The 12,513-nt window shown below is 42.9% G+C and overlaps 1 protein-coding gene across 1 annotated transcript in view; it reads left to right on the plus strand.

Moving 5' to 3' along the window:
- Positions 1 to 12,513, plus strand: part of LOC143803850 (mucin-5AC-like) — a 157,102-nt gene that overhangs the window by 79,614 nt on the left and 64,975 nt on the right. The window contains exons 13-16 of the mRNA XM_077281614.1: positions 1,760 to 1,924; positions 10,348 to 10,442; positions 11,572 to 11,698; positions 11,797 to 12,052. Coding sequence (XP_077137729.1) covers positions 1,760 to 1,924; positions 10,348 to 10,442; positions 11,572 to 11,698; positions 11,797 to 12,052 — 643 coding nt within the window. The remainder of the gene's footprint in view (positions 1 to 1,759; positions 1,925 to 10,347; positions 10,443 to 11,571; positions 11,699 to 11,796; positions 12,053 to 12,513) is intronic.

Below are 12,513 nucleotides of genomic sequence, written 5' to 3' on the forward strand. Positions count from 1 at the left end.
ATGTACAGCCCAGCAGAATCCTCTCGTACATGTACAGCCCAGTAGAAGCCTCTCATACATATAGAGCCCAACAGAAGCCTCTGACATATAGATCCCAGAAGAAGCCCCTCATATATATACAGCCCAGCAGAAGCCCCTCATATACTGTATATACAGCCCAGCAGAAGCCTCTCATACATATACAGCCCAGCAGAAGTCTCTGACATATACAGCCCAGCAGAAGTCTCTGACATATACAGCCCAGCAGAAGTCTCTGACATATACAGCCCAGCAGAAGTCTCTGACATATACAGCCCAGCAGACGCCTCTCATACATATACAGCCCAGCGGAAGCCTCTCATACATATACTGCCCAGCAGAAGTCTCTGATATATACAGCCTAGCAGCAGTCTTTGATATAGACAGCCCACATTTCTACAATATACATACATATATACATATGTACATATTTTAATCTTTAAACACCCTTTCAGGACTTCAAGGGTTGACAAAGTCAGATATACTGCGTGAATTGGACTTTAGTGACGTCATTAGTGATTTTGCAGCACAAAAATCAAGGAAAGTGCCCGGATTGTAAAAAATGAATGATTTTACTTAAATTACTCTGCGTAAATGATTTTGTTAAATAAACTTGTGTTTGTTTCATTTTGTGTTTTTGTATTACATATTGCAGCACTTTGAAAAATGGGCCTCCCTCCAAAATGAGCCCGGGCCACCCACCTCTTAAATCCAGCCCTGAGTGGCCTCTAGGGAAAAAATGAGACATGGTGCTGTGCATAGTTTCTAATATTCTGCATGTGTTTTAGAATATTTTTTGCCCATAGCAACCAATCACAGTGCAGCTTTCATTGTACCCGAGATGTTTAAAAAATGAAAGCTGACTTCTGATTGGCTTCTGTGGGCAACAGAAACAGTTTCTGTTTGAGCGATCATAGCTAAAGGCTCTGTGTGTATTTATATTGTATTTATATATAGGAGGCATCCATTATAACAAATATGTACATAAATATCCATGACCTTAGTAAAAAAAAAAATCAGTATTTGCTTATTAACTGGTCGTTCTGCTCTTGCTCTGCTTTGTCTATTGCATAGCCAATCTGTGCAGTCAGAGAGAAGGAGTGATGTTCCTCCTTTGACATTAGCAGACAAACAATGCCCATGACCATTTGGAACAGTGAGGAGAATGCAATGACATTTGCGCTATCTCACTGAAAATTTAAAAGGACACCCATTAAAGAGGAATAGCAGGTATCCACTGAGCATGTGTGACCTGTCATGACAGAAGTATAGGACACATCCATGGACAACCCGATAGGCAAAAGCCTGTTGTGACATGCAAGTCATCAAGGGGCAATGTCTAGACTAGAGCATCAAGAACTTCTGGAAATTGATTGCATTTGACAACTTTATTTATTTGGGGATTTTAAACCACTGATCTATGATTGATATTTTGGGAATAACCCTCTTACAGAATGGCCTGATTATGACAACCTCTATCCTTATGGCCTATTAATATATATGTACGTTAGAGAGAGGGTGGTGCCTGCTAAATTGAAATGGACGTCATGTAATAGTACCTGCCCCCAGCGATAAAGGCTCATGGTAAGGAGGTTCAGGAGCCAGACCAGTGAGTCTGTTGGATACAGGGGGAGGGTGGGGGTATTACTGATAAAATTCCGATAACTACCCATTGAACATTTGTAACATATCTATTATATTATATACATAATATACATATATATATTTTTCCTCTTATAAGGACTATGTGGAAACTTCAACAACATTCAGAGCGATGACTTTAAGGCAATTAGCGGAGTTGCTGAAGGGACCGCTGCGAGTTTTGCTAATACGTGGAAGAGTAATAGCAACTGTCCCAATATCAAGAACAGTTATGAGGACCCATGTTCTCAAAATTTGGAGAAAGGTATGTGAATGTTCAAACACTAGTACAATGGACAAGGTCTGATGGAGATGACCTTCATTAACTGACGGGGTTACTAAAGCTAGCAAATGCATTATTAGCAAGAACTGCTCTAATTGATCCTGCCCTTTTACACATTACAAAAAAGGATTGGAAAAAGTGAATCCTACCACACCTTTTTTGGAGACATCCATTTTTTCCCTTCTTCTCATAGAGATGTTGACAGCTGATTCAACTCTATACTGTCCAGCCGTTTAACCATGAATATATATATACACTCACTGGCCACTTTATTAGGTAACCTGTCCAACTTCTTGTTAACACTTAATTTCTAATCAGCCAATCACATGGCGGCAACTCAGTGCATTTAGGCATGTAGACATGGTCAAGACAATCTCCTGCAGTTCAAACCGAGCATCAGTATGGGGAAGAAAGGTGATTTGAGTGCCTTTGAACGTGGCATGGTTGTTGGTGCCAGAAGGTCTGGTCTGAGTATTTCAGAAACTGCTGATCTACTGGGATTTTCACGCACAACCATCTCTAGGGTTTACAGAGAATGGTCTGAAAAAGAAAAAAAATCCAGTGAGCGGCAGTTCTGTGGGCGGAAATGCCTTGTTGATGCCAGAGGTCAGAGGAGAATGGGCAGACTGGTTCGAGCTGATAGAAAGGCAACAGTGACTCAAATCGCCACCCATTACAACCAAGGTAGGCCTAAGAGCATCTCTGAACGCACAGTGCGTCGAACTTTGAGGCAGATGGGCTACAGCAGCAGAAGACCACACCGGGTACCACTCCTTTCAGCTAAGAACAGGAAACTGAGGCTACAATTTGTACAAGCTCATCGAAATTGGACAGTAGAAGATTGGAAAAACGTTGCTTGGTCTGATGAGTCTCGATTTCTGCTGCGACATTCGGATGGTAGGGTCAGAATTTGGCATAAACAACATGAAAGCATGGATCCATCCTGCCTTGTATGGAGCATCTTTGGGATGTGCAGCCGACAAATCTGCGGCAACTGTGTGATGCCATCATGTCAATATGGACCAAAATCTCTGAGGAATGCTTCCAGCACCTTGTTGAATCTATGCCACGAAGAATTGAGGCAGTTCTGAAGGCAAAAGGGGTCCAACCCGTTACTAGCATGGTGTACCTAATAATGTGGCCGGTGAGTGTATATTATTCAGGAACAAAGATAACACAGCTTACAACTGGTATTTCTTATAGCTTAGGATCTTAGCTTCTTGACTGCCAACTTGCAAAGTGAAAGTAAAACTGCTCCAGCTACACACACAAAGAGTGAACAAGAACTTCCTGTTTTTTTTTCTTTAACAGTGCTTTACTGGCAATATTACACTATTGCTAGAGACAGAAACTCATGCACTGTTAAACAGCAGCAAGAGTAGGTGATATACTGTATATACAATAACAAGCATTATTCCCACAGATGTATAAAAATATCAGGAGTGGTTTGTCTTACAAATGAGACAACATAATATATTCAGGATCTGTGATTACAATTTTATTTTTAATTTGTGAGACAACATTCATACAGTCAGTATTTGTTCACTAGTATTTGTAGGGCAAAATCAGGAGTGGAACCACCGGAGGAAAAGTATAATAGAAACACGTCACCACTTCTGCATTTGTCACTCACTCCTGGATTTGGCTTCCAAATATTGATGAAAAATACTGAACGTGTGAACATGGTCTTATACAGTGTTCTTTGTCATGATCTCCATGGCCAGAGAACTAGCATAAGCCTCTATAGGAACAAGCTCTTGGAAGATGTAACTGTACTGACCATGAACTAAACCTACCGCACAACTAGAAGTAGCCAGGTAGCATGTCCTACTTTTTATCCCTATATGCCCAGCGCCGGCCGGAGAACTAAATAATGCTAGCAGAGGGAAATATAAGACCTGACTCACCTCTAGAGAAATGCCCAAAAAAAAAAGAGACAGAAGCCCCCCACATATATTGGCGGTGATATGAGATGAAACAACAAACGCAGCAGGAAAATAGTTTTAGCAAATTTGAGGTCCGCTTTCTAGATAGCAGAAGACAGAAAGCATACTTTCATGGTCAATAGAAAACCCTAACAAAACACATCCAGAAATTACTTTAGGACTCTGGCATTAACTCATAATACCAGAGTGGCAATTCCTGATCAACAAGAGCTTTCCAGACACAGTAACGAAACTGCAGCTGTGAACTGGAACCAAAATACAAAAACAAAACATGGACGAATGTCCAACTTATCTAGTAGATGTCTGGGAGCAGGAACAAGCACAGAGAGGCTTCTGATAACATTGTTGACCGGCAAGCATCTAACAGAGAAGCCAGGTTATATAGCGACACCCAGATCTAATCAGAACAGGTGAACAGGGAAGATGATGTCACAAGTTCAATTCCACCAGTAGCCACCGGGGGAGCCCAGAATCCAAATTCACAACAGTACCCCCCCCCTCAAGGAGGGGGCACCGAACCCTCACCAGAACCACCAGGGCGATCAGGATGGGCCCTATGAAAGGCACGAACCAGATCAGAGGCATGAACATCAGATGCAGTGACCCAAGAATTATCCTCCTGGCCATATCCCTTCCACTTGACCAGATACTGGAGTCTCCGTCTGGAAACACGGGAGTCTAGGATTTTTTCCACAACGTACTCCAACTCACCCTCAACCAACACCGGAGCAGGAGGCTCAACGGAAGGCACAACCGGTGCCTCATACCTGCGCAATAACGACCGATGAAAAACGTTATGAATAGAAAAGGATGCAGGGAGGTCCAAACGGAAGGAAACAGGGTTAAGAATCTCCAATATTTTATACGGACCGATGAACCGAGGCTTAAACTTAGGAGATGAGACCCTCATAGGGACAAAACGAGAAGACAACCACACCAAATCTCCAACACAAAGCCGAGGACCAACACGACGGTGACGGTTGGCAAAAAGCTGAGTCTTCTCCTGGGACAACTTTAAATTGTCCATCACCTGCCCCCAGATATGATGCAATCTCTCCACCACCGCATCCACTCCAGGACAATCCGAGGATTCCATCTGACCGGAGGAAAATCGAGGATGGAACCCCGAATTACAGAAAAACGGGGAAACCAAGGTGGCAGAGCTGGCCCGATTATTGAGGGCGAACTCCGCCAATGGCAAAAAAGCAACCCAATCATCCTGGTCAGCAGACACAAAACACCTCAGATATGTCTCCAGGGTCTGATTAGTCCGCTCGGTCTGGCCATTAGTCTGAGGGTGAAAAGCAGACGAAAAAGACAAATCTATGCCCATCCTAGCACAAAATGCCCGCCAAAATCTAGACACAAATTGGGTTCCTCTGTCAGAAACGATATTCTCAGGAATACCATGCAAACGAACAACATTTTGAAAAAACAGGGGCACCAACTCGGAAGAAGAAGGCAATTTGGGCAGGGGAACCAAATGAACCATCTTAGAAAAACGGTCACACACCACCCAGATGACAGACATCTTCTGAGAAACAGGCAGATCTGAAATAAAATCCATCGAGATGTGTGTCCAAGGCCTCTTAGGAATAGGCAAGGGCAACAATAATCCACTAGCCCGAGAACAACAAGGCTTGGCCCGAGCACAAACGTCACAAGACTGCACAAAGCCTCGCACATCTCGTGACAGGGAAGGCCACCAGAAGGATCTTGCCACCAAATCCCTGGTACCAAAAATTCCAGGATGACCTGCCAACGCAGAAGAATGCACCTCAGAGATGACTTTACTGGTCCAATCATCAGGAACAAACAGCCTATCAGGCGGACAACGATCCGGTCTATCCGCCTGAAACTCCTGCAAGGCCCGCCGCAGGTCTGGAGAAACGGCTGACAAGATAACTCCCTCCTTAAGAATACCTGTGGGGTCAGAGTTGCCAGGTGAATCAGGCTCAAAACTCCTAGAAAGGGCATCCGCCTTAACATTCTTAGAACCTGGTAGGTACGATACCACAAAATTAAACCGAGAAAAAAATAATGACCAGCGCGCCTGTCTAGGATTCAGGCGCCTGGCGGTCTCAAGATAAATCAAATTTTTGTGGTCAGTCAATACCACCACCTGATGTCTGGCCCCCTCGAGCCAATGGCGCCACTCCTCAAACGCCCACTTCATGGCCAAAAGCTCCCGATTCCCAACATCATAATTCCGCTCAGCGGGCGAAAATTTACGGGAAAAGAAGGCACAAGGCCTCATCACGGCGCAGTCAGAACTTTTCTGCGACAACACTGCCCCAGCTCCGATCTCAGAAGCGTCGACCTCAACCTGAAAAGGAAGAGTCACATCAGGCTGACGCAACACAGGGGCAGAAGAAAAACAGCGCTTAAGCTCCTGAAAGGCCTCCACAGCATCAGGGGACCAATTAGCAACATCAGCACCCTGTCTAGTCAAATCGGTCAATGGCTTAACGACATCCGAAAAACCAGAAATAAATCGACGATAAAAGTTGGCAAAGCCCAAAAATTTCTGAAGACTTTTAAGAGAAGAGTGCTGCGTCCAATCACAAATAGCTTGAACCTTGACAGGATCCATCTCAATGGAAGAGGGAGAAAAAATATATCCCAAAAAGGAAATTCTCTGAACCCCAAAAACGCACTTAGAACCCTTGACACACAGAGAATTAGACCGCAAAACCTGAAAAACCCTCTTAACTTGCCGGACATGAGAGTCCCAGTCATCCGAAAAAATCAGAATATCATCCAGATACACTATCATAAATTTATCCAAAAAATCGCGGAAAATATCATGCATAAAGGACTGGAAGACTGAAGGGGCATTAGAAAGACCAAAAGGCATCACCAAATACTCAAAGTGGCCCTCGGGCGTATTAAATGCGGTTTTCCACTCATCCCCCTGCCTGATCCGCACCAAATTATACGCCCCACGGAGATCAATCTTAGAGAACCACTTGGCCCCCTTTATGCGAGCAAACAAATCAGTCAGCAACGGCAATGGGTATTGATATTTTACAGTGATTTTATTCAAAAGCCGATAATCGATACATGGTCTCAAAGAGCCGTCTTTTTTTGACACAAAGAAAAAACCGGCTCCTAAGGGAGATGACGATGGACGAATATGTCCCTTTTCCAAGGACTCCTTTATATATTCTCGCATAGCAGTATGTTCAGGCACAGACAGATTAAATAAACGACCCTTTGGGTATTTACTACCCGGAATTAAATCTATAGCACAATCGCACTCACGGTGCGGAGGTAGTGAACCCAGCTTGGGTTCTTCAAAGACGTCACGATAGTCAGACAGGAACTCAGGGATTTCAGAGGGGATAGATGATGAAATGGACACCAAAGGTACGTCCCCATGAGTCCCCTTACATCCCCAGCTCAACACAGACATAGCTCTCCAGTCAAGGACTGGGTTGTGAGACTGCAGCCATGGCAATCCTAGCACCAAATCATCATGTAGATTATACAGCACCAGAAAACGAATAGTCTCCTGGTGATCCGGATTAATACACATAGTCACTTGTGTCCAGTATTGTGGTTTATTATTAGCCAATGGGGTGGAGTCAATCCCCTTCAGAGGAATAAGAGTTTCCAAAGGCTCTAAATCATACCCACAACGATTGGCAAAGGACCAATCCATAAGACTCAAAGCGGCGCCAGAGTCGATATAGGCGTCAGTAGTAATAGATGACAAAGAGCAAATCAGGGTCACAGACAAAATAAATTTAGACTGTAAAGTGCCAATGGAAACAGATTTATCAAGCTTTTTAGTACGTTTAGAGCATGCTGATATAACATGAGTAGAATCCCCACAATAGAAACACAACCCATTTTTCCGTCTAAAATTCTGCCGCTCGCTTCTGGACAGAATTCTATCACACTGCATGCTTTCTGGCGTCTTCTCAGTGGACACCGCCAGATGGTGCACTGGTTTGCGCTCCCGCAGACGCCTATCGATCTGAATGGCCATTGTCATGGACTCATTCAGACCCGCAGGCACAGGGAACCCCACCATAACATCCTTAATGGCATCAGAGAGACCCTCTCTGAAAGTAGCCGCCAAGGCACACTCATTCCACTGAGTAAGCACAGACCATTTACGGAATCTTTGGCAGTAAATTTCAGCTTCATCTTGCCCCTGCGATAGGGACATCAAAGTTTTTTCTGCCTGAAGTTCCAAATGAGGTTCCTCATACAGCAAGCCCAAGGCCAAAAAAAACGCATCCACATTGCGCAACGCAGGATCCCCTGGTGCCAATGCAAAAGCCCAGTCTTGAGGGTCGCCGCGGAGCAAGGAAATCACAATCCCAACCTGCTGTGCAGGGTCTCCAGCAGAACGAGATTTCAGGGACAAAAATAGCTTACAATTATTTCTAAAATTCTGAAAGCTAGATCTATTCCCTGAGAAGAATTCCGGCAAAGGAATTCTCGGCTCAGATACCGGAGCATGAATAATAAAATCTTGCAAATTTTGTACTTTCGTGGTGAGATTATTCAAACCTGCAGTTACACTCTGAAGATCCATTATTAACAGGTGAACACAAAGCCATTCAAAGATTATAAGGAGAGAGAAAAAAAAGAAAGACTGCAGCATAGACAGACTGGCAAGTGATCCAATTAAGAGCACAGAAAAAAAAAAAAAAAAAAAAAAACTCTCAGCAGACTTCTTATTTCTCTCCTTTCTCAGCCAAAGATTTTAACCCTTTAGTGGGCCGGTCAAACTGTCATGATCTCCATGGCCAGAGAACTAGCATAAGCCTCTATAGGAACAAGCTCTTGGAAGATGTAACTGTACTGACCATGAACTAAACCTACCGCACAACTAGAAGTAGCCAGGTAGCATGTCCTACTTTTTATCCCTATATGCCCAGCGCCGGCCGGAGAACTAAATAATGCTAGCAGAGGGAAATATAAGACCTGACTCACCTCTAGAGAAATGCCCAAAAAAAAAAGAGACAGAAGCCCCCCACATATATTGGCGGTGATATGAGATGAAACAACAAACGCAGCAGGAAAATAGTTTTAGCAAATTTGAGGTCCGCTTTCTAGATAGCAGAAGACAGAAAGCATACTTTCATGGTCAATAGAAAACCCTAACAAAACACATCCAGAAATTACTTTAGGACTCTGGCATTAACTCATAATACCAGAGTGGCAATTCCTGATCAACAAGAGCTTTCCAGACACAGTAACGAAACTGCAGCTGTGAACTGGAACCAAAATACAAAAACAAAACATGGACGAATGTCCAACTTATCTAGTAGATGTCTGGGAGCAGGAACAAGCACAGAGAGGCTTCTGATAACATTGTTGACCGGCAAGCATCTAACAGAGAAGCCAGGTTATATAGCGACACCCAGATCTAATCAGAACAGGTGAACAGGGAAGATGATGTCACAAGTTCAATTCCACCAGTAGCCACCGGGGGAGCCCAGAATCCAAATTCACAACAGTTCTTGCAAGGCTACGTTCCCACAATGAGTTTTTGTTGAGTTTTTTACACTGTGTATTTTCAAAAAAAGGCAAGTCACTTATTTAACTTAATGGGCGCTGAAAACCTGCAGCCTCAAAAGCGCACCAAAAACTCATCTTGGAAACATAGCCCACGTGTGGAAGATTATCTGTGTAGCAGTAGCAAAATAAGATCAGTTCAGTAAGAGACATAAATGGAAAACCTTCAGGCTACGTTCCCGCTTTTACCACATTTTTGATGCTGCATGTTTTCACTTTGTCAAAAACGCAGCGTTCAAGCAAAGTGGATTGAATTTCCAGAAACCTAATTCAGATAATGGGTGCAGATACGGTGCAGAAATTCTACATCAAAAACTCACCAAAAGCTCATTACAGGAATGTAGCCTTACATCCAGGCTCAAAATGCAAAATAACCCCTTCTATGCTGCTGACAAAATAAGTGACCTATTGCCTGAAAGAAGCAAATGTCACTTTTTAACAGTTTTCCAACCAAAGTAGAAACTTTTCTAAACTAAGCAATGAAAAAGTCCCAACATTGGGACATATCAATGGCCCTAAAGATAACAAGGAAGGGAAGGACAGGTCTGCTTCCAAATGTGCCTATCATGCCATAAAAATCCAAGACCAAAAACAGAAGCTACCAAATCCCTTAGCATAGTATATTTGTTAGAAATATCCATCTTCCCTGGATTCCTTATGCCTCATCCAGCTTTTCCTGCATTAAATATATTCATCCTGGAGTCTAGCATGCATGTGATAGAAATCTTGGGAGAGTAGAGCAAACATATTGTCCTGTCACTATCTCATATAAGGCACACATACTTTGCCTAGTTTATGCACAGCTTCAATGCTACTAATGTACTTTTATTTACGGTAATTAAATTGGATTTATTATTACAGTGTAACTAATTTATTGCGCATTGTTCTTGCTCGTTAAAATGAAAGAATTGTGTCTTTTTACAGAGAAATATGCACAACACTGGTGTGCCCTGCTTACATCTCCTACTGGACCCTTCTCCCTGTGCCACAGCGTAGAAAATCCACATATATATTACACGGTAATAAATAGCTTCTAACTTTTCTTTTTGTGGAAAGAGATGCAGTGTGTCCATAATTTTTTGCATAGACCAGTTTTACATGCTATGGTGCTTCCATGACAGTGTCAGCCATACAGACCACTTAATACATTTACAGGCACAAGGCTGTAAGGGCTCGCTGACATTACTGTATAAAAAATAGCTCTGATGTTGCTCCTGAAAAGTTGGACAAATGGAATCCATATGGTTCAACTTATGTCATGTGAGTGCTATGCGAGTTTACGATTTTTATCCTCACCTAGCATCCATATACAGGTACATCTCACAAAATTAGAATATCATCAAAAAGTTAATTTATTTCAGTTCTTCAATACAAAAAGTGAAGCTCATATATTATATAGAGTCATTACAAACAGAGTGATCTATTTCAATTGTTTATTTCTGTTAATGTTGATGATTATGGCTTACAGCCAATGAAAACCCAAAAGTCAGTATCTCAGTAAATTAGAATACTTTATAACACCAGCTTGAAAAATGATTTTAAAATCCGAAATGTTGGCCTACTGAAATGTTCGTTCAGTAAATGCACTCAATACTTGTTGGGGCTCCTTTTGAATCAATTACTGCATCAATGCGTAGCATGGAGGTATTCAGCCTGTGGCACTGCTGAGGGGTTATGGAAGCCCAGGTTACTTTGATAGCAGCCTTCAGCTCGTCTGCATTGTTGGGTCTTTTGTCTCATCTTCCACTTGACAATACTCTATAGATTCTCTATGGGGTTAAGGTCAGGCGAGTTTGCTGGCCAATCAAGCTCAGTGATACTGTTGTTTGTAAACCAGGTATTGGTACTTTTGGCAGTGTGGACAGGTGCCAAGTCCTGCTGGAGAATGAAATTTCCATCTCCAAAAAGCTTGTCGACAGAGAAAAGCATGAAGTGCTCTAACATTTCCTGGATAGACTTCTGCGCTCACTTTGGTCTTGATAAAACACAGTGGACCTACACCAGCAGATGACATGGCTCCCCAAACCATCACTGATTGTGGATACTTCACCATTTCTTTTGCTAATCATTTGGAAGTTGTCATTTCAATAATGCGTGGAATCATCTCTAATTAGCGCCTTTCTCTGGTGTGTGTGTTGTGTTTTTTAGCACTGCCTTTCAGACACATGCAGCTGTAAAGACAGTGAGGAATGCATGTGTGCAGCTCTGGCATCATATGCCTATGTATGTGCCAAGAAAGGTGTCACTCTTAGTGGGTGGAGGGACAGTGTTTGTGGTAAGTAGTCACCAAATACTCATTTAGTCCTTGTTAATGTGTCCTGTCTTTAAGAACCTTTGTTGTTCATCTTCTACTGTTACTATTGCTTCTTGCAGAAAAGTACACAAAGTCTTGCAAAGAGTCCCAAGTATACCAGTACAATGTGACAAGGTGTCAGCATACCTGCCGATCTCGGAGTAATGATGATGTAACATTTGACTTTGAATTCTCCCCGGTGGATGGTTGTGTGTGCAGAGAAGGAACGTATCTGAATGATAATGGAGACTGTGTAACGTCAACTTCATGTCCATGTTACTATCAAGGCAACGTCATGGAATCTGGAGAAATGGTGGAGGAGAATGGAATTACATGGTAAGCTTGTAAAAAAGTCAGTTTTTATTATCTCTAGTTCGTATTCTTGTGGTCCACCTTATTCTACATTAAAGAGGTTTTCCCATCTCAGGCTTCAAGTCTGCAGTCGCTCTATGTGACCGTACACTTGTGAATCCTCACATTGTTTGCACTGCAAGGATTCTTCAGTGTTGGGAGTGGCGGGCACATGACCACAAGTATGTGATTTGCATACAGTCACATGCCAACTAGATGGGCGCGGCCTCACTGAATGCAAGTGTATTGAGCGATGCCAGACACAGACTAGTCGGAATGTGTCCGAAAGTATGCAAATCACATATTTGTGGTCACATGACCACCCGCTTACGGCGCCAGAGATTCCTTACAGAGCGATAGGAGGATTCACAAGTCTACAGTCACATAGAGTGACTGCAGACTTGTAGATTAAGGCCGGACAACCCTTTTAAACATTTTAAAATTAG

This window comes from Ranitomeya variabilis, chromosome 2 (genome assembly GCF_051348905.1).
Source record: "Ranitomeya variabilis isolate aRanVar5 chromosome 2, aRanVar5.hap1, whole genome shotgun sequence".
Lineage (NCBI taxonomy): Eukaryota > Metazoa > Chordata > Amphibia > Anura > Dendrobatidae > Ranitomeya > Ranitomeya variabilis.